The sequence below is a fragment of the Syngnathus scovelli genome, chromosome 12, assembly GCF_024217435.2.
Source record: "Syngnathus scovelli strain Florida chromosome 12, RoL_Ssco_1.2, whole genome shotgun sequence".
Classification (NCBI taxonomy): domain Eukaryota; kingdom Metazoa; phylum Chordata; class Actinopteri; order Syngnathiformes; family Syngnathidae; genus Syngnathus; species Syngnathus scovelli.
Genome location: NC_090858.1, coordinates 5,567,448 through 5,589,691, shown reverse-complemented (window position 1 = coordinate 5,589,691; position 22,244 = coordinate 5,567,448). Strand labels below are relative to the sequence as shown.

The following is a 22,244-nucleotide window of genomic DNA, read 5'->3' as shown; positions in this document are numbered from 1 at the left end:
TTCTTAAATAAATAATCATACTCGTATTTCTATTAGTTGATGTTTTCACAATCTTTTGGCACCTGATAATATAAAATTACAGATTTTTTTTTTTTTTTGTCTTAGTCTTGCAAAAACACTGGCTCCATTCATACTGAAGATAAAACACCAGATGCTGAAGAATGAGGGAGGGCATACCAAGAGTGCAGTTATTTCCCACTGTTATGGAAATGGAAGCCAACTTGCTATCATGTTAATCCAATGTAAAAAAAAAAAGGACACAAAGTAAACAATTCATCAAAACAATGATTGTAATTAGAAAATACCCCAAAAAGGGATAATCAAGAATATTGAACACACACATGCCAGCCTTACATGCCTACATTTTAAGATGACAAAGCGCAAACAATAGCTGTGAGCTCTTAAGTGATGCTACTTAATACTGTCACTGCATTGACCGAAAAACATCATACAATATTTCTTAAGGAGAAATCTCTGCTTATCCTAAAGTGCAATTGCCATGTAAACAGCCCAATCACAAGCACAGCCAACATAAGTGTAGCTGGAGGGGCTGCGTCGGCGAACACACAGACAGAGATCATAAAGTCGTGTAATCATACCATATTCATATTACAGGCACATACACTGATCCACCATGATCAGCCACATGCCGCAGACAGGGCGGGAGGATCAATGAGCTTAATAGGGAGTGACAGAAAACAATACCAGATGGCCAATCAGCATTCAAAGAGGTTGAAATGTTACCGTGGGAACCCTGCAGGACACTGCTGTCTTCATTTGTGCTGTATTGTATATTAGCTCATACTAGCTGGCCCATTAAAAAACCATTGCACAACACCTAAAACATATGCCTTCAAGTGAACAACAGATCATTTGAATAATGTTATCCAGCTTTGCCATTTCTCTCCAAAATAGGCCAATTTGTGGTCAGGACCCCCTGAGCTGCAGTGGTGTTTGTGTTGGCAATATTGGGGCTCTCTTAGTGGCACATAAATGATGCAGTCAGTATCAGTGAAACAATTAGGAATGTATACAAGAGAAATGCAATTATGAAAAAAAAAGTCCAGATCCAAAATTATAGCCTTCAAGATAATGATAAAATAATAATAATCATAATAATAATAATCATAATAATTAATAATAATAATTAATCATAATAAATAACTGTATGAAGTATTTTATTTAAATTGCATTGTTAGTTTACCCTGTAAAATTACATCTTGTACAATAAATGTGATGTGGTTCTATAAATTTTAAACAGTTTTCAAGTTTTTTTTTTTGCTGTCATAGATTTATAATATATGCTTTGAAAGCCTCATTCGGTCTAATTTGGATTTAGATTTCATATTTACATATGTTTCTTTATATACTGTCTGCAAGAGATTTGTAAAGTACTTCTAAGGAAGTCCTTCAAGTGTCAGAATTATTGGCCTATCGTATTCAAAAATTCAGATTGCCTGAACTTTTGCCTTTTGTAAATGCAAACAGCCCCCTGACACTGAGCTACACGGTGATGTTCTTCTCATTCTGCGTGGCAAAGCCCCTTCACTGTTCTTAACTCCGTGTAATGCATCCTCTCACAGCTTATAGCTAAAGTAGGCTAAGTAAATGTGCCAAGCGATATGGCTGTGAGGCAGGTAGGACTTTATTTGCCATATAAATGCCACCGGATGAGCCAAAGATTTCTCAAATTTTTCCACATTCATAAAATAACCCCCCTCAACCTCAAGACCATTTCACTTTGGCTTCCTACAGTTTGTCTTTGATGCGCAGATGCTATTATGCACTGGCACTGAAGATGAATAGACGGATTCAGATATGACAAAGAAATCATTTACATTATAGGTAAGGATGCTTTTGGCCTATAACGACTTCATAGGCACTATAAAATGAGAGACATTCGTTTCCAAGCCGGGTACGTTTGCGGTCTTGCAATAGCTCTCGCTTTTTCTTTCCAGCCTCCTCATGTCAGCAAGGTTCACATCATCCTCGTTAAGCGTTTGTCTGCAGTCTAACTCACAGATGATTATTCATTTAGCTGCTTTAGACAGCTCCTGTCAGCCACAAGGACTCACACTCATCTACCAAGGGACAAATCAACTCAAGTTTATTTTTTCCATCCACCTTCTCCACCTCCTCAGTTCTTTCACCACTTCTTGTCTCTCCTGGGCTATTACACTGAGTGTTATGTTTACTATAACCTGCATGCTTGTTAATTATAAATCACTGTGTGCTCTAACATTCTATTAATTGGTGCGTTCTCCCTCGGTCTATGCTGAAGTGTGGGCGAATAAATTCAGGTATGGCTTCATTAAGTGGCACTCTCGCAATAGATCTTGACACATGCTACAAAGGTAATAAAATGAGAAAGGAGGAGAGTAGATTGGAGAAAATAAGGGCCTAAATCTTGTACTGCAATAGCCTGTGGTGGAATCTGACTGCCATACCAAGCATGGCATAGGTTGTTTACAAAATAAAGGATTTCTGCGTGATATGATTTGAGGCCATGTGATGAGTAAAAAAAAAAAAAAAATCAGGTGTGAGGGTTGAGTGCTATTTACTTAGGGTGCATGATCAAGCATATAGCTTGCTGAATGATGGCTGCCGACAGCCAACCAGCAGGGGATACATACTTGCGGTATGGGGCCGCACGATCAGCTGATTTGGCATCGTTCTCTAGCAGCGGTCTCCAATCATTTTTGTGCCACGTCCCGCTTTCACATGAAGACATTGTTGTAGGCAATGTTCCCTCTAATTTCCTATGTCTGGGAGCGTTCACACAAATTCCCTCAGGATTTGATTTCTTGGACCACGGTGAGCAACATCACACACGCACATGGCAGTAAACATTATCACACCGGTCCAAAACTGAGATCAGAAGTTATAGAATAAAGGTATGACAGAAAAAAACAATATAAAATAAGTCACAGTACGTTGCCAATCGACCAAAATTAACTTGTCCAGACTTCCGTCAAAGTAAAGTTAAAATCATCAAATCTGTGAAATAAATTTTGGGTTCAACAAGAGATTATTATTAAAAATGATTATTCGTGACTTGTGCATCGATATCACAAGGCAGCTTGGAGCTCTGAGAAGTCAAGTGAACTACTTGACACAATGGCTGATTGTCTCATATTACATTATGGCTCATTGAGTATGAATGAATAGCATGTATTAGCCTTATTATTATTGCCTAAATGTGCTAATTATATTTATCCTTGAAGAGCATCATGAGAAATGTAACATTAGTAGGATGCATCGTGTTATTTATATCCGGTATTCCAAAATCATCCATAGATTTTAGAGGTGTGTTCCCAACATTCCTGTAAATCAATAAGGGAAATTGTTCTCAATCTCTGTTTGGAGCTGAAATGATGGTGTAGTGTATCACATCAGAAAGCTCCATTAGTGATAATTGGATGGATCTCCTATTAATATATGCTCTGTCATTTAAGCATTGCACACAGGCTTAACCTCAGCATGGAACATCATCCCCTGCTAGGTCTTGCAATCATACACTTCAGAGTGATGATAATGATTGTAATACCATTTTCGACAGAATGCAGGATGGAGTGAAATGATATACAATAGAAAGAAATGAAAATATGGAGTGGTGGAAAGTACTATATTCCTATGGTAAAATATTTCCAATATACACTTGAATAGACATAAAAGGGAGTATGGTGTATGCATTTTGTTAAAATGTCCTACTTTTTTTTTTTTATCTGGCCTTATACTATTTTTTTATGTTGACAAAATATTTAGGATGACTTGTGATTGACTATACACTTCTCTCAGAGACTTTATGGAGAGATTTCAGTGTTGGTAAGACGGCCATCGATATTTTTGGAAACATTCCAATGGCTTGTATTTCTGTGTCTGCGTCTAATTGCACTCATCATATCTGCTGCAATTGATTGGATACAAACAACAACAAACAACACTCTAAAAAAAAAAAAAACATTGCCAGCCACTTTTGTTGGTGCATTGTGACAAAATAGAAAAAGTCAATAGCATTTGCAGTTAAAATGTGAGTAAAGCATAGAAAGATCACAAAACTTTACTTGTACTTGTTATTGATGAATTTGCCTGAAATGTCAAAAAACAACAACTTTTGTGTACTGCAAAGCAAAAATGAGAGATGTCACAGCTGGAGCTCACAGCGGGCGCTTGCCGCCACTGTTTACTGCACCATTATCTTCCAGAGTGGATGGACGATGACATCATTTTTGTTATTTTTCTTGGATCGACAGCTTATACTAATTACTTCTTTACTAGCTTTTGTTGCAAATTCCACATGTCGGCAAACCCCGGCCGGCGTTTGTATCTTTGCAACGGCCAGGTTTGTGTCCACAGTATATTGATAATACAGTCGCGCTCTTCTTAAATTGGCAGAAGCTACATAGGTCACAACAGAAATAGGAAACCAATTTCAAAGAGAAGCATCACCTCTTCACTTTTTTTCTTTTCCCTCTCCATCAACTTCCTTCTGTTTTGCTCATCAGAGGGAAATTTCTTTCAACTAGCTGAGGAGGGTTAGGACAACTGTGGAGTTGGGTATAATTATCAGTGGTTCGTCTTTAATCTCACACTCCCCCCTCCGACTCACCAGTGAACATTATCTGACATCAAACATAGACACTTCGCTGACTGAGACGGGCCAATTTAGCCTGCAAACGCCAGTCAGAAAAGTAGCTGTCACATGCAACTAAAGATGGACGCATGAAGGCAGCGGAATGACAGAGCAAAGAATACAATATGCAATACATTTCTGATTAAGATTTTAATTCTTTTTTATTCCTTCCCACATCTTTAATACATCTGAGAAAGCGCCGGTGTAATTTGATTAAACAAAGCCTCGGATGATGATATGTCAAGATGTTGCCAGAGACAAAAAAAGTGAGGATAGATTTAGAAGACATTTTTATGGTAACAGAGGTTCAATTAACCTGAATTACCTTGGCGGGATATCTTTTAAATGACTGCTGAATTAATACTCACCCTTTTTTTAATCTCTTGAAATATGTGAAATGTTAAGATACATCAAATGGAATCAAATTCGAGGAGCTGACAGGAACAGTCAAAGGAGTTTTTTTTACCTGTCAAAGAATTTCAGCTATTGTTTTGCATCAGGTTGCTCAAGCTAGGGTGTAGTTGCAGTCATTAATTCACTTTGGAAATGTTCTTATTTATTACAAAAAGTGGAGTTTCTATAAATAAATAATTTGCTAGATTTTACATTAAAAGAGAGAAAGAAAAGGGTAAAAACTTCTCAGTTTTCGAGCAGTAACATGTAGATTGAATATTATTTTTGTTGTTGTTATATGTTGTTAATAAATAAAATGCAACAAATCAGATGTTTAAAATAGATTGTTGTGCTTTACTCTTCTGTTTGTGATGTCGACTATAAACTTCCATTCAGTCTGATGCAGGAAGTTATTGTTGCAGGACCAAAATTAAGGAGGAATGAGAAAAAAAAAAAAGCTTTCAACAAAAACAAAGGAAAAAGTAAGAACTGAAAAGGGGGCAGAGTTTGTTTTCAACCTCGGTGGCAGTGGTGAGAACTCTGCCAGCGAGTACCACATCAGTTTGAGGAGGTCAAGTCAGTGCCTGGCAGCCTGTGTCTGGCCTTATTTCACAGCAAGAAAAGTGTCAGTGCCTGGCCGAGCCTGGCCGAGCCTCGAGGCCCGCAGCTCGCATTCGGCAGTGTGACCCGGACTTGCCTGCACTTCAACTGCCTTCTCGCTGGGGGCAAGTCAGGCAGCCGCTGGGGCGTGGGGCCTCCAGCTCCGGAGCTGCACCCTTCAAATCCCTGGGAAGTGTGGGAGGTGACCCTGACTGGCTCCAACTGTCAAGTAGCTAGCCAGAGGAGAGGAAGGAGGGCTGCCTGAGGCCAGGAGAAGAGTCGAGGAGAAAAGAACGCAGGAAGATGACAAGGAGGTCAGGTGTGAACTATCTGGGGAGATGCTTGTCCAGCGATTTATTGTGGGCAGCTTACTGAATGTGACCATTATCTTACTTAGACCTTTTAGACAATTATGTGCTTTCAACTTTGTAGAAACACTTTTGTTTGAATATGACTGAGCTACATTGTGTAAAAATGGTCCTTAAGGTCTGCTTGGATGGGTTTTTGCGTGGAAGAAATTCCACAGAACCTCTACATGATCAAGCAATAACACGGTGAGCCAGGAAGCCCTCTCTCAGGTCAAACATCATTGACCTTTGACCTTAAACCCAAATGCTATTCTAGATGAAAGGACAAACACACTTTTGTCTTTTTTGTGTTATGTGGTTTATGTAAAGGGACACTACAAATGTTGCTATTGTTAAGAAAATTCTCACACACCTTGTCCGTCAATCACCGCTAGTGTGGAATAGTAACTATAAATGACATTATGATACTATTAAAATTATATATTTTTGTAGGAGGTTTGCCACCATCACCAACAACTTTTTTTTTCCAGCATCTCTACTTTGTGTGAGACATTTGTATGCAGAAAGATGTGATTGCACACTGTATGTAGTACATCCTGATGGAAGGGAAGTGTCATGCATACTTGTACATCTTTATTAGCGAGATGGTGTCTGTGAGTTTCTGCCCAGTGATGGCAGCCCATTATTGAGCCTTCGAGAGGCAAAGCGGCTGATAAATTCCAATTCTTTGTGTAATTGTCTAGTGCAACTGAATACAAATCCCCGCTGCTTACGATTCATCATGTTTATTTATTTTTATTTCCTTTCCGCAACATCTTTTATTAGTTTTGCACTCAGTGGCGGGATTTAATTTCTGCAGGAGGGGACAGTGTCAGCTTGATGATCATTATTGAGAATGTGATATTACATGAGATGAAATAAAATCCATAGTGCATTAAAGAGATAGATTAGAAGGGGCGGAAGGTTCATTTACAAGTGTAAAGACATTAGCCGCTAATGCCCTGCAACTCCAAATAACAATACGATAAAATTTTGCCCGGGCTTTGCAGGAGGGGGCTTGAGAAGAACACCATGAGGGGCTTAAGGGAAAGTGCATGGGGCCAATGGAACATTGGTGTTAAATATACAGCCTATGGGCCGATATCTTGGCTTTAATCCAGCCTGCATGGTGAATATCAAAAAGAAAAAAAAGTAATGGAGGGACTCAGCAGTTATGAGTTGTCGAAAGAGTTCTATCATTTCTGACTTTTTGTGAGGCCTTGAATGTGTATAGGCTGAGTCCTGACAGAACACTGCAGTTCGGTTCGAAACAGAACAAAGAAATCAGAGCATGTTACTTCAAATTGACTTTTTACACTGGCTTCTAGTAATTGTATAGTTCTGCTACTGATTTATAAATTACTGAGCTATGTAGTTATCCATGCATCAATTATCCGACCCACGAGGGTCACAGGTATGCTGGAGCCTGTCCCAGCTTACGTTTAGGCAGTAGGCGGGGTCCATCCTACTGGTTGTCTTCTTAATGACCTTAGTAAAGGTTTGAAACTGGAACTTTTTTACATTACATTATTAGTTTTTTTTAAATGACAACTAAAAGGAAATCAAGCCGCTTCCTGGAGCTGATTGTATTGTAATTAATCAACAATCATGAAATATCTTACATTCATGCTAATTATGTTGTTGCAAATTATCCATTTTCGATGTATCACATATTGCATTTGATGAATTTTGTCACCAACTATATTGTATATATCCCTATTGCATGCACAAAAGCAGAAACGATTAGCTTTATAAATCGTACTATGAATAAATGAAGCCATTCACTTTGGTCGCCTGAAGCCCCCAATGTTAGCGCTTGAAAGTAATTTTGATTTATGATAATAGACAGTCAAGAAAATGAACATCCCCACAAAATGAGTGACTAACAGTGGAGACAAAAGGGCGCAAGATGAAAATTACCTCTAATGATAATAATGGCTTGTCTATTTGGAGTTGACATGTTGAGTCACTATGTGACCTGTCAAGTTGCATCCATTTTCATCAGGGCAAGAAACTTGATCTACACTTCATTTCCTTTTCATTTCACATGCCCCCAGATATTTACAGTACATCTCTTGTCTGATTCTGACAAGAAGTCTCTCTTATCTTAATGACTTCCAGGGTAGTTCTATCGACATTCAAATCAGTAAACTAAAGCGAAATCAAGGCAAAATGTAGATAAGGGCAGTATGTACATGTCATTTTTTTATTTTTGGATCAGATAAACTAATACACTAATGTTTGGGGTTCCTTCATGGCCGCAAACATTTACAGTCACAAATGTTCTTGTCTCGTCGCAACAAGATTTAGAGCACAAGAAAAGGTATTTGTGGTACTGAAATTTGAGTTAGAGGTAAGTACGTTAATTTTGGCATACTGGGCTGGAAATACGGGTGTACTTTCTTTGCTCCAATTGTCACCGGAAATACGGTACTCCATGGCAGAACCTTGAGTGCAAATAGTCTGATTTGGTATTTAGCAAAGCTTCGAGTGCATTTTCAGGTGTCAGCTCTCACATCTAATCACTCTAAATGAGACATGTGCGGACAAGAGGTGAAGGGAGAGATAGATGGCGTGGGAAGGGAACGAATCATCTGAAAGGTTCCAGAAGATGAGCTGACTGACAATTGTGTGGCATGACTTGTATGGAAAAGTTGTAGGAACTGAAAAAAAAAACCACGGCTGCAAAACAGACACACTTATTATATACAGTTAGTCCTTTGCCATCACCTTCTTGTATAACTTACTAGGGAAATCTATTTCACAACTGCAGCCAGTCTCTCATCTCAATTACTTTAAATAATAGAAAATAGAGCCAACATAATCAAAAATCAGTATGTGAGCCCCCTGTTGTCCCTGTAGACACAAGCTCTCAGATCTACTTTGTCAGTTGTAGGTTTGAGAAGCCACTGGGCCTGTGGAGGTCACAGAGCTCAGGCCTCATCAGCAGGGCTAATTTGATTGTGGCAGAACAATGTAGCTGAGCCCTATCCTGGCTTGCTGGCGAGTTGCATACTAATGCTTCTGGAGACACGCACAGCTTGAACCATAAAGGAAGGAAAAAAGGGCTGTTCTAACCTTTGCTTCAGGCAGAAGATCGATCTTTGGTTTCTTTGCGACACCATCTGTGTTCAGAAGGTTCTGCAAAAGATTAAGTCAGTTGTGACTGTAAAGACTTGGCTAAGAGACCGACCAAATAATATGGAAAACAGCATTAGTGTGGCGTTTCATTCTTGAGTTATGAATGGTTGAGATGACCCACACAGATGCAGAAGGGATAAAATATCAAAGTTAGTCCATAACAACTTTGAGTGTATTCTAGGCCCCCCGATTGGGGTTGACTAATAATGAACACAACACATCGTTGGCTGAGAAGATGCATACTAATGGCTAGTGTATTTTAGCCTAACCCCCACAGTCCCACAGTGAGGCATACTAATGTTGCAGAGGCCAAATCCAGCCCTGCTGCACCAAAGAGCATACTAATTGCCAGGGCTGCCCTTTTTCTGTGACCTTGACAGGTCACTTAGCAGTGTGATCAGTCCCTGACTCTTAATAAAGACAATTTAACAGGATGAGACATGAGGGCGCAGAGCTTTTCCCTGCTACTCACTCACTTGTAGTAAGAGAATGGTATCATGCTTGAAAGGTAAAACTAGACAGATATATAAACTACTCACTTAAAATTGATATACTGTGTGTGTGTGGGTGGATGGATGGATGGATGGATGGATGGATGGATGGATGGATGGATGGATGGATGGATGGATGGATGGATGGATGGATGGATGGATGGATGGATGGATGGATGGATGGATGGATGGATGGATGGATGGATGGATGGATGGATGGATGGATGGACACATACACACAACACACACACACACACACACACGCACACTTCTACTCTCCAATTTAATCCATCACTTCCCTCCAGTGCTGAACACACAGGTAGGTGTGCCAGGTATAGCAGGCGGTAAAATGTCTGATAATTACCTCGCAGTTGAAGCCCCCGAAGAGTTTTTGCTTTACAGGGGGTCTTAAGGAGAACAGGAGGACCTATAATTTAACTTAAATACACTTTTTATGATGGCCTGTCCTCAATGATTTTTTTTTTTTTTTACCCTCCATCATTTACATGTAGATTATTCTAGCAAATAAAATATAGCTTTAATAATAGCAGCTCTTTGTGTGCATTCGTGTTTTAAGGATGCATATCAATTAAGATGGAAGAAGAAAAAATACAGCTTTTCATTCAAATACTATGTGGAACAAAATTCATCAACAAAGCAAACAAAAAAAAACATTAGACCACCCAGCTCTTGACCTATAATAGTGGATTAGCGAAGAAGGTCTGACCTGAGCCAGGAGAAACATCAGGTTGCCTATCCATCCAGGCTCTTATTACCATGGAAGAGCATCCGTGGTGGATTAGACAGCAACCTCAGTCAATTCCCATGCGGAACAACAAGGACCTGCATCATCACCACCTCCTTACACCCCCATCCCTCTTTACATCCGGTTCTCTGTGCCAGAGCCAGAGCCAGGCTTTTCTGACTGGGCTGCAAGCTTGGCCACAGCCCTCAAGTCTCAGGAGCCTCCACCACACTCCGCTTTAGCCTCAGCTGTTGGAGATGTTGTCCCTAATTAACAAGGGATTAAGACATCATCTCGGCTTGTAATACAGCCTGGATGGGAATTCCAATATGGGGTACTGAGGGCAAAAAAAAAAAAAAAAGGAGGGGGAGGAGAGGGTGGCTGGATTGAACTGGGTAGGAAGAGTGGGAGGGAGGGAGGGAGGGAGGGAGAAAACTAGTGCCGTTTAGCAGCTCAGTAAATTACTCTTGACCCAAAGGGCTGAGGGGAGTCTATCGGCATGGCAAACCTTCTGCCAATTACAGCTCGGGCCTGCCAAAAGTATTATTGGATGGAGGGCAGGGGCAAGTTGGAGGCTGAAGTCGTTTGTGTGTATGTGTGTTTGTGAGTGTGTGACTGTGAATGCAAGCATGCATGTAAGCAAACGTGGAAATGCGGCAAATTGTTTTATGGCCTTGCACCATATTGTTTTTAAAAACGTTAGCATCTGATTGGAGGAGGGAGTAGCGTGTATTCCAAATATGTAGCCTGCATTTATGTTTTGTTGACAGACATTATTTTCAATAATCATTACTGCCCAGTCGCCACTACTTTACTTCCTATAGTTTTACAGTAAAGTTAAGATTTTTTTCTAGGGATGGTACTGCATGTATTCTGTTAGTTCTATTTGTGCTCCACCCACCCTCATGCTGGGACTTGGGAGTTTGCAAATCTTGGTGGCCGATTTGCCACTTTCTCTGTCGCTGATGTAAACTGATGCAATCTTTACTGGAGTCAAAGCAACAGACAGAAAAAGAAAAACAAGGATGAGTGTCCACTATGAATAGCAACATACACAGTGGCAGGTTGCACTGTGATTTCATAAAACAGACCAAATAATTGATGACAATGCATGTTTGTAAGTGTCTTTGAAAGACAAGAGACCAAAGAAAAAGTCAGATAGTTACAGTATACGAAAAAGAACGTTTGTGCAAGCTATGAGTGAAAGAAAGTGGGAAAGACCGTTTTTTTTGTGTGTGTGTACATGATTGTGTTTGTGTACCCATGTATGTGTATGTCAAATATGTGTCAGCTGAACTGTCAAAAAAAATGGATTGGAATAAGAAATCACTGTCAAAAGTGGTGATTCTCACATATAAGATAGTAACTCAAAGCAGCTAGATTTGCAATATTATAGTTATGTAATCTTACAACTCCATATTGGCAAGCTCCGAGCGAAGAGGCGGTCTAGACCCAACAATTTCTTTTGCAGTTATGACTGGGAAGGCGGCAGTTGAACTGCTTCTCTATTTTATAATTGTTGCGTAAAGGCGTGTCTTTAAAACTTGTGTCCAGTGTCTAAGGCCCTTCTTTGCTACGGACGGATGGAGCATGGAGCAGGACGACCAAGTGCAGCTTGGACCAGGGTTTATTGAGGGACTCAAAAAGGCAAACTAACAGACTCAGTAAACTGACATGACTTAACAAAACAACATGACTTCCTAACCAAAACATACTTGAAACCGACAGGAACCAAAAGGACATGAAGACGACACGACAGCAACCAAAACTCCAACACCGAACGACAGCAACCAAAACTCCAACACCAAACGACAGCAACCAATGATCGGACAGGAAGTGAGGGGCAGACAGGACTTATATACATGACAGGTAACGAGAGGCAGGTGGGAATAACGTGACACTGTGATTTTGTTGCTCAAACACGGTGTTTTGTTGTACCAGGTTTCAAGTTTGATCTTTAAAATTACATTAAAAATGATTCAATGGAATGTCAACAATTTAAAGTATATGAGCACAAAAACGTGTCTTTAAATATTGCAAAGATTTTGCTTTAAAAAAAAAAAATCAACACAATGTGGTAATTTTTTTTATCAATGTTACAATCAGTGCAACAAATGAAAGCTTTGTTCTTTACAAGTGAATAAGTGGCTTTTAACGTTTTTTTTTGTGCTGGGCTGTGTTTCAACTGCATGTCAGACAGGGCCATCTTTTTTGACGTTCATATAGACACAGTATACACCAAACCTACTGAAAAATATTTTGCAAAAAATATGTCAGATAGACACAGGGATCGCTTATATAGTAGCTATAATGGTAAACAGAGCAGTACACAGGCCACCTGCTCGTGGCAGATTTAGTGCACATTCAAAGCAGTGTCTCATCATGCCATCTTTCCTGTTTGATACAGCCTCTTGCTGCCTACCTCTTCTATTTTTTGCATGTCTTCCCTCTTTTGATTTTTCTCTCTCCCTCTCACTTGCTCTTTCTGTTTTTGCATTCTCTTCCCTTTTGATTGTCCCCTCTTTACCATCTCCCAGCGCACAAATAAAGGCACAAGCTGCTTTTTTTTTTCTTCTTGTACTAGGCCCGCAAACATTTTCATTTGCATGACAATATCCACTTGTTTTTCTGCTTAGATGGAATTCACAGTATGGTGCCAGCATGACTGAGACAGGGGTCATTGCTATGTATATCAGAGAGTCCAAGGGAGGGAGCAAGTGAGTGAGATAGAGAGAGAGAGCATTTATGGTTCAGAGAAGAGGAGGAGGGACAAAAATACACATTTTGATGTACAAATGTTCTTATGAAGGTAGTTGGCGCACACACATGCGCTGCACACTCTAAAAACAGAGTTTGCATGTTCTCCATTTGGTTGTATGTTTTTCTTTCCCGGTGCTGGCTTCTTCCCACGTTCCAAAAACACTAAAGATTCTAAATTGTGTTGTGTCTATATGTATGAGTATGAATGCATACTTGTCTATATATGCCCAGTTTTTGACTAGTGACTATAGTCAAGGGTGCACCGCAACTCACAAAAACAACCAACAGAAATCAGGAGAAAAAAAAGCAAGCATATGATTTTGATATATATTTAACTCATTCAGTGCCATTGACAGTTATAGACGTCAAAGTTATTAACAATGCTGCGGCTCCTTGTTTGAAACAGGCAAACTTCACTGATGCAGAATAAGAACTGATGGGACGAGGGTCGGAGGCAAATTTAGTCCTGTTTATAGTGACAGAAAGGCTTGGAAAGTAGTGATATTTTTAGACCAAAGAGAATAGAATGAGGAAAACACATCAGAGTGGCGAGATGAATGGAAGTAGACAGAAAAAAAAAAAAAAGTCTGAAGAATCTGTAGCGTCGTGCTGGTGATCGTTCATGACATCTTTGGTTTGTTATTTTGTCAAGTTAATAACATTTCAAATTGTGATAAGAAATGCTTTTTCCTTTGGCAGGTAGCTGCAGTTTTTATTGTATTTAATTATTATTTTTTATTATCATTCGTGATGTGTATTGTGTGTGTCTTTGAATTTACACGATCAACCTCAATTCCAATGCAAGTCAGCTCCAAGTTGACGAACAGGAGACAACTTTTTTCTTTCACTTTTCCAATATCGGTTACACATTCCCTCCATCACCTCACAACTTGCTGGCCTAATCTCTGCCAGTTCAATGTTGTTCAATTAGATTCCAGTTGACATGCATTGAATGTAGGCACTCCTCCTCGTAATTCAGCCCTCTTTATAGCCAATCTATTTTTTAATAAAGGTTCAGAGGAAAACATTAAAGTATTGATCTTTATTTATCGACCTCAGCCCAAAGCATAGTTAAAGCTGACACAAATCAATCAAAATAAATTTGAAATGATCATAGTGCAGAGGAGGAGACTGACCGCCTGTTTCGGGAGTAATTAGGGGGGTAGGCATAGGCAACCCAAGGCAATAAGAGCAGCAGATTCTCCCTCTCACTCTCACACACACACGCACACACACACACACATGCAGCGCACACTCCTCGCACACTAATATGGAGAATTGCAAAGAGGCCTGTAGAATTATTTAGCAGACTGCAGATTAGAAATGTGTTTTGTATTAAATGAGACAAGTGAGAGGCAAGGTTAATGAAAGGGCATAGAACATTGGGACCATTGTAATCCACTGAAACCTGTTCTTTGCTGACTCGCACACAAACACACACAAGCCTGTGAGGTACTGTAGCTTCTGGGACATCCCCGGCTTAGCTAAAATACTCGGCAATCATTTTTAAAGTGCGTATGTGTGTGTGTGTGTTTTTTTTTGGTGGCCAACCCAGATTAAACTGTTTCATTGTAAATTGATGAATGATGTGTTCAAGCAGTGTACTTGGGGTTTAATGATGGCTTCTATCTCATTGACTGCTTACTCATTTGCTTAGTGTCAGATTAAACAGCTTTAGCCAGTTAACTAAAAAAAAACTAACCTTGTAGAAGCTTTGTATTGCCAATGGAGTCTTCTTCATTCCATTCCAGGTCTGTTAAAAGTTGATTTGATTTCATTCATGATACAATTGAGAATGAGAACGCTATCGTGAGGTGTTTTTGTGTCACACGATCCGACTCGCTTCAAATTTGGCCCATTGACAAATTGAAAACAGAACATACTTTCTTGCTGTTCAATGCCTTTTAAATTCCTTTATCTTTGTTTTCTGTAGGGAATTCCCAAACCCGCCATCCATTTTAGACCTTCAAAAACTTTTTTTTTTTTCGCTCATTCTTCACAAAATTCTGTCCATGTTAATTGCTGGGGGGAAAAAAAACACCAGCCATTCAACTTGGCCAGGATATTTATGAGTTTACAAGGACCTTCCTGGTCTAATTATGTCGAGCAACTGTGTCTCTTACTGGGCCATGGCTCCCCAGGGAAAACACAGAATTACCAGGCAAGCAAAACTCACCTACTTTTGACAAAACACTCAACATATGAGGATACAAATAACAGAGGACATAGATCATTGAGACTATGGTGGCATTGCTAGTGGGGATTAATTTTGCCACCCTGTAACAACTGTAACTAGAAAAACACAATAATTTCCCTTGAAGGGGGTTGTCCAGGCAAAGGGACTATAATACTTACTTTTCGAGTGATATCTTGTGAGCGACAAAAATAAAACAAAGGCGGGAACTAAATGAAAAAGTGACAAGCGCAAGCCAAATATCAGTAGCAATGAGCAATTGCAATAATCTCATCAATAATGAAATCAGATGACAGGTTAGGAGGCTCCACCCTACAATGCTCCCTAAGACTGTAAAAAAAAAAAAAAGAGAAACTGGAACATGACACGAAACAGTCTCTATTGACCCTGCTAGTTTTTGTGTGACTATGCCTTCCAGATGATATGATAAAGATACAGTAGAGTACAATACAGTAAGGATCCAGCATTATTATTATTATTTTTTTTAAAGCCCAATTTTGCGTGCTAGCCTGCTTAAATCTGGATAACTCATCTCAATGATTACAGAATTATTATTTTTTGACAAGAATTAATATTTACAGTACATTACCCTGTCCATTTTAGTGCTTCTTGTCAGCAAAGCCTGCTTGGAGACGATGTCTCGTGAAGAACTTTTGATCTCTTATCAGGCCTTTGGAATGTGCCTCGGTCAGGCTTTTTGGCCCTATAACACCCCTCATCCTTTGTCAGTTTCATACGCTCCATCCTCTTCCATAAGATATTGAGAATAGATAGCATAAAACAGTTGCGGTCTGAGTTTAGATTCAACAGCTTGATTAGTGTGCTCATGAGGAAATGCATGAGCACAGCTTATGTAAATATCCGGATGTATCTATTTCACAGTATGTAAGAACGTTGCCTACTCATGCTCACCGCAAACCTCTTGTGCAGTATTTTAACTCGCATGCACACGGAAGGTGACTTGTATCTCAAGCACAGATTAACACACACACATGCACACACACTTATCTCTCCCCCTCTAATACAGAAATAAAACACTTGACACTGCAGTGTATGTAGTGATACCGTGCACGGTTAAGGTGATGGAGTATAATGGCCTTTTCAAATTTATATTCCCAATGAAAGGCAGAGAGAGGGAAAAACAGGAGTTAGTATTAAAGTAAATGTGACTTTATCTGCACTTACAGGCTATATTTACAACCAGGGCAAAGCCACCAAAACTATCACAATGCTTTGAACTGAGGCCAGCACTTAGCCCTTCACAAGTAAAATGTCTGTCTTTTTAATGTCATTTGCATTTTTATTGCCCTATCAAATGGTGCCAGTAAAACATTGTCAGCCTGTATGTTATGGAGTACTGACAGTTTAAAAGGAAAACTGAAAGTGTTCTAAAATAACCAAAAACCCATTTGTTGGTGGCCAACAAATATGATATTTTGGAATTTTAATTCTAGAACTCATTCCAATAGATTTACATGGAAAGATAAAAAAAAAACATTGAATTAAAACAATTTGGAATTTATGGATCAATAATCCAGCAACAAAAAAGTTACCACTCCATAAGGGTGGCACAAAGGCCCAAAATGAGGTTTGCACTCATAACCTGGCACTGTCCTGCCAGAACGGGCAGATTTGCCAGTGGCGTCCTGTTCTCGTCACAGTTGAGAAGAGGTTCCCACTGAGCACATTTGACAGAAATGAAAGAGCCTAATGACACTGTGGAGAATGAAATGCTGCTTGCAACATCCTCCGGCATGGCTGGCCGGTATGGTGGCAGGTCATTCCATACTTGGAGGGCCACATGCGTTCGATTCACATAGCAAGTCTGGAACCGCTCTCCACACTTTCGGCTAGATTGTCCGTGTGCATTGGTCAGTAAACTGCACGGTTGCGCACATTCTCGACTCAACTCTCCCTTGTCTGGTCGAAGGAACACAGAATGTGGGTGTTTTCTGTCAAATATGGCCTGATCGCACATTTATGTGAACATGCTACCGTATACTTTTACTATTTAACACTCCCGAGGCTTTAGCTCCTTGAGAAGATGAAACGTCATATTGAAGTTTGAAGTTGAGATTACCGTGACGTTCACAAGGAAAACGCCATTCTCCATGATTTTCAGGCAACCTCAGATTTCAATGCCAGAAGTCTTGATGGGAGAATGTGCATACCTTTAAGGTGTGCAAGTAAGACACCATTTTTGTGTTAAGGATGAGATCCTTAGGTTCAATACCAGACCACGTGCCGACTTGATAGCATGTGTTCTTATTTACTTGATAGCCAAAGAATTGATACTATTGAAATTAAATTCAGCCTTCATGGTGTTAAAAAAAAACTATGTCTCTCAGTTCAGTTTAAAGGACATACAAAAAGCTTCACATCCAAAAAAACACTTTCCACTTCCACGACTCGAGACATAAAAAGAGCCAAATGAAGGAACGGTCAGTGCTGGCTACTCTTTCTTTCTCACACCTCAATAATAAATGTTTTAAAGTTTAAGTGCTGCTAGAGGGCTGCGAGCCCCGCTGTTCATTAAGTGCGCCACAACTATAGAGCTGCATTTACATCGACAGCAGCCTGAATTCCTGCTCTGAGCAATTACATCCACTGTAAAGTGCACTTTGTAGCAGTCAGGAGGTGGAGAAAAAAAAGAGGAGAAAGCCTGGCTAAGGAAAAAGAAGAGTTGAGAGAAAAAAAGAGAGAAATAAGCAACACACAGGCACACACAGAGTGCTACGGGCAACATTTAAGCGGTGTGAGATACCAGCAGCACCACATGGAAAAAAAACAACAGCCGCCACATTCGTCACCGTGCACTCACAAGCGAAACACAATCGCTCGCTTATGATGCTGCAACAGGAGAGGAAGGGAGGATAGCCTTTGGCGACATATGTGCTCTATTATGCTTGTCACAACAACGTGTTTCATCTGCTAAATATGCTTCACCCGGCAACAAATCTGCCAGGATGGTAAGAGCAGCGCAAATTTGTTTACAGACGAAATGACACAAAGATGTCCAGAGGTAGACGGCAAGCGACACCCACAGATAATAACATAAGAGTTAGGAAGACTTGTGATGCATTTGACAAATATTTACACATTACAGTAAGCGTGCAAGGGATTCGGAATTTCATCAGAGAATGTGGCAGAGTAAATGAACAAAGACATTTCTTTGGCTTTTGGGGTTGAGCATTCGGCAAATACAAGGAATCACTTGATAACAACTTCAATTGATTTTACAATAATTTATAATGTGCATTCCCATATAAATAGTATTGATCGTATCACTCGTGAAGCTACTGTAAAAAAAAATTGATAACTTAAGTATTACAAAAGCAAAGTAAAGATCAGGTGAAATTAGCAGATATTGTTGCATCTTAATTTTAAGACTCACTCAGGTAACCAAACTCATTTATGTTTACTTTCATTTGATTGATATATCATCGTTTCCAAGTAATGGCACTCAAATCTTTAATGGGAATCATAATAAAAATTAAATATACGTATGCACTCCTGATTGGTATTGAGTTCAGACTGTTGGGACATGGCTGGCAACCAGCGGTAAATTCAAAATCGACTATGAAAACCGAAACTGGTTTGCCCTCCCCTGGCTGCAGTCTCTTCAGTGCACAAGTTATTCGTATACGTTGTATAAAAGAGTGAAATTTAAATTTAGGCGCAAGGGATGACTTGTTTCGAAGTGTGTTACACTTACTGCTGGAAACAAAATGAATTTGCCTCCCTACAAAACTCATTTGTCCATATAGCTTCAAGTTGGCCCTGTGCCTGAACACATTTGAAAAGCCAATTTGGAGTTGTTTTCCACAATAAAACTGTACATTGCTTTTAAAGATTCCTATTTAGTGAGGGGGTTTGTCGTTCTCAAACCTGGCGTCATGCTAAAACCCTATTTTCACTCGGAGCGGCCACCCTATCACAAACCCAGCAGGGGAGCCACATTAGAGGTAATGTCATCCACCGTTTAGCGCTCTACTCTTTATTCTTCCATCTCTCCCCTAATGAACTCCCACAGAATTACCACTTCGCCAGCTCCCAGCCTTTTTATGATTCTATTTGTTTATCTATCTATCTATAAGATTTCCAGTCTTCTTCTGCCCCTGGCTACGCATCGGTTCGTTCATTTGGTTCTCCACCGAGTTAAGGCGTTTGGCTGGAAACGTTGTGAGATTTTGGATCGCTCCCCTCCACCCTGTTTGGGAAGATTAGAAGATTTGGGCACTCATCGGGCCGGGAGGACCCCCGCCGTGACGGCCGTATAAAGCAAATGTCTCAAGGAGGCATTGTGCTTTAATTGAATGTGTAATAGTTTACCCTCATAAAGTCATCATTTATATTACGACTCATATTAAGTGGCTCCATTTGCCTCTTCATCTTTTATCATGTTAATCTAATGCAAAGAGTTGTGTGAATGGTTTAATATATTGAAAACCTAAAAATGTCGTTTCTAGGTTCGACATTTGCAGTACATTCTGGGAAAAGAGACCTTTTTTTTTTATTTCTGCTGAGGTTCGCCACCTAATTTTAAATCACACAATCATTTTAAATCACAATGGAAACTTGCAGTAATACATATCGCATTGTATCCCGGGTAAAGCCGAACTTTAGCTGGCACTTGGAACTTTGTCTGGCACTTGGACACGGCTTCTGTCTGGTAGTATTCATCAATGGAACACTGTCGTCCCCCTTTATTATCTTCACTATTGTTTTACTCTGATCTTTGGCCAACGTGGCTATTGTGTGACGTTATCGACAGCCTCCATATTTGAACTGTGAGCAAGGCAACGCCAGTTTAAAATCATGTCCTGACACCTGTACTTGATCTTATAAAAGTTGCCATGGTTTTGCTTCCGAGCAGTGTGTGTTGAGTAAAACTGAAAGGTCTACACACAGACACCTTTTATTCTTTGGCTTCAGCAGCCTTCAGTCATTCAGGGATAAGTGCTTGACGTTTTTGGCTGAACAGTAGACATATTAACTCTTTCAGTGTTGCTGGTGGGGGGGGGGAGAAAGTTGAATGATTTCATTCCATGACACGAATAGCAGAGGATATGAAGGCCAGTATTCATGCAATATTGCGTCTAGCAACATTCAGGAAAGTTAGTCATTGTTTGATGATAGTTCAAGGTAAGAAAAAAGCAAAGTATATGTCGTTCCGGTGTGTGTGTGTGTGTTTTTTTTTTTAATTATTTCAATGATAAAACATTAGCAATTAGATACATTTAAACACTTGAATTGAACTTCCGGTCTGAGCAGCAGCTTCTGCTTCTCAGCAGTCTTCTGACTGCAGGTGAAAGCTAACAATTTTCGAGATTTCGGCCGAGTGGAAAACAAAATAAGATGTGGGAGCAGCCCTAAGCTGGGCCATCTGGTCAAAATCTTCAACTTTGGAGGCTGTTAAAAAGAGAGACTAAAAATCATGTTGATTTTCTTAGGGTATAAACATATCTGCTAATATACTTTTTATTATGCACCGTGTTTAGTGTAAGATGTAAAAAGGGCATCTGCTACATCTGCGTATATAGACAGATTCTTATTTGATAGAATGTCTGCTGCCCCCAAGTGGCCCTAAAATTGAGAAAACAGTGCCATGGGGTTATGTTGGAAAAAAAAAAAAAAATGGAATCCTAAATCCTTGTGAATTATTTTCAAGACCAGATTGTAAATAAATGCAGAAAGATTCAAATGTGTTGGAAGTTGGCAACTATTACATACCTACAATAAAACATTTGCCTCAGAGCAGTGTTTAGAATATACATTTTCAAATGTATTAAATAAAATAAAATGCATTGAAAACGCACAAAGAAGTAATTTAAAAATACATACGGTCGGATTTTGAGAACTGTTGTTATGTACAGCATCATGTGCAATACGCAATCATAGTGCAAATTACTGAGAGTCAAAAATATCTCTATTTTTGAACCCGGCATAAAATGGTCCACAGAGTTTGAAATGAGTATTCAGTGCAAATGCAACCAACATTATCTCCCAATTCAATTACTGGATCTGACCTGTAAGCCAAATCCAGCTCAAAATTAAGCCGCCCACTTTCATCAGACTCAGTCCAGTACTTTCTACAATTTTCGACTGTAGAAAATAAAGTTGTCGAAAAACATTGTTTCCATGAAATAGAGTGGCAAGCAATCCTCCTACCTCACAGCTGCCAGTCAGCTGCCAGCGGCTCTAGTTTTCCCGTGACCTTGAACAGAACAAGTGCTAGAAATGTTTTTGTTTTTGTTGAGGTATAGTTCAATAAAACTTTGGTGATCACATCTCAGTGCGAGAAATGATGTAAGCCATTCTCAAAATGTCTTTTGTTGTGTTATCAAATTATTTTGGCTCAAGTTCATATATGACCCTAATACGGACCGCCGCTGTTATAAAAAAAAAAAAAAAAATGATGGCTGGATGATTTTAATAAAACTGAATAGCCATCAAACCACAGGAATCAATACTTGGGTATTGCTTTCTTGGAAGTTGGTTACATCGGCATACGTCTGAACTATAAACGGGTGGCTGTGGTGTGTGAGTACGTGTGTGTGTGTCGCACGTGTGTGTGTCCGTGCTCAGGGAAGCACTGCGCCCCGCGGACGACACTCGCAATGCTTTATAACCATTAATGAAAAAGTTAATGGGGCATTTTCTTACATATCAATTTACACTTGGACTATCTGGGCAAGCAAATGATGTCTGGGCTGCCATGTCGATGCCACTCTGCACTGAAACAGATCTGTCTAATGTCTTTTTTGTGGACATGCAATGTTGCAAATTTGCATTTGCATCCACTGAATGCAAATCAGCTGATCAACAGTGCTTTGCAAAAGAACCTTCTCATGCCGATACAATTGAGAACTGAGCGAACAAAGGGAGCTGCTGTTACATTAATAACCCTTTGAGATACATGATGTTGGGCAAGCTACTT

General features: G+C 39.7%; 1 protein-coding gene across 7 annotated transcripts in view; it reads right to left on the bottom strand.

Moving 5' to 3' along the window:
* LOC137840804 (uncharacterized) overlaps window positions 1-22,244 on the bottom strand; it is a 150,218-nt gene that overhangs the window by 67,153 nt on the left and 60,821 nt on the right. For 5 of the 7 annotated variants that reach the window (XR_011087864.1, XM_068652623.1, XM_068652621.1 and 2 more), the window contains exon 2: window positions 9,052-9,114. The exons of the other annotated variants lie outside the window; for them this stretch is intronic. Coding sequence is in view for 3 of the 5 variants with exons in the window: in XM_068652621.1 (XP_068508722.1) it covers window positions 9,052-9,114 (63 nt within the window). In the remaining 2 variants the exon portion in view is untranslated. The remainder of the gene's footprint in view (window positions 1-9,051; window positions 9,115-22,244) is intronic. 7 annotated transcript variants of the gene reach the window in all.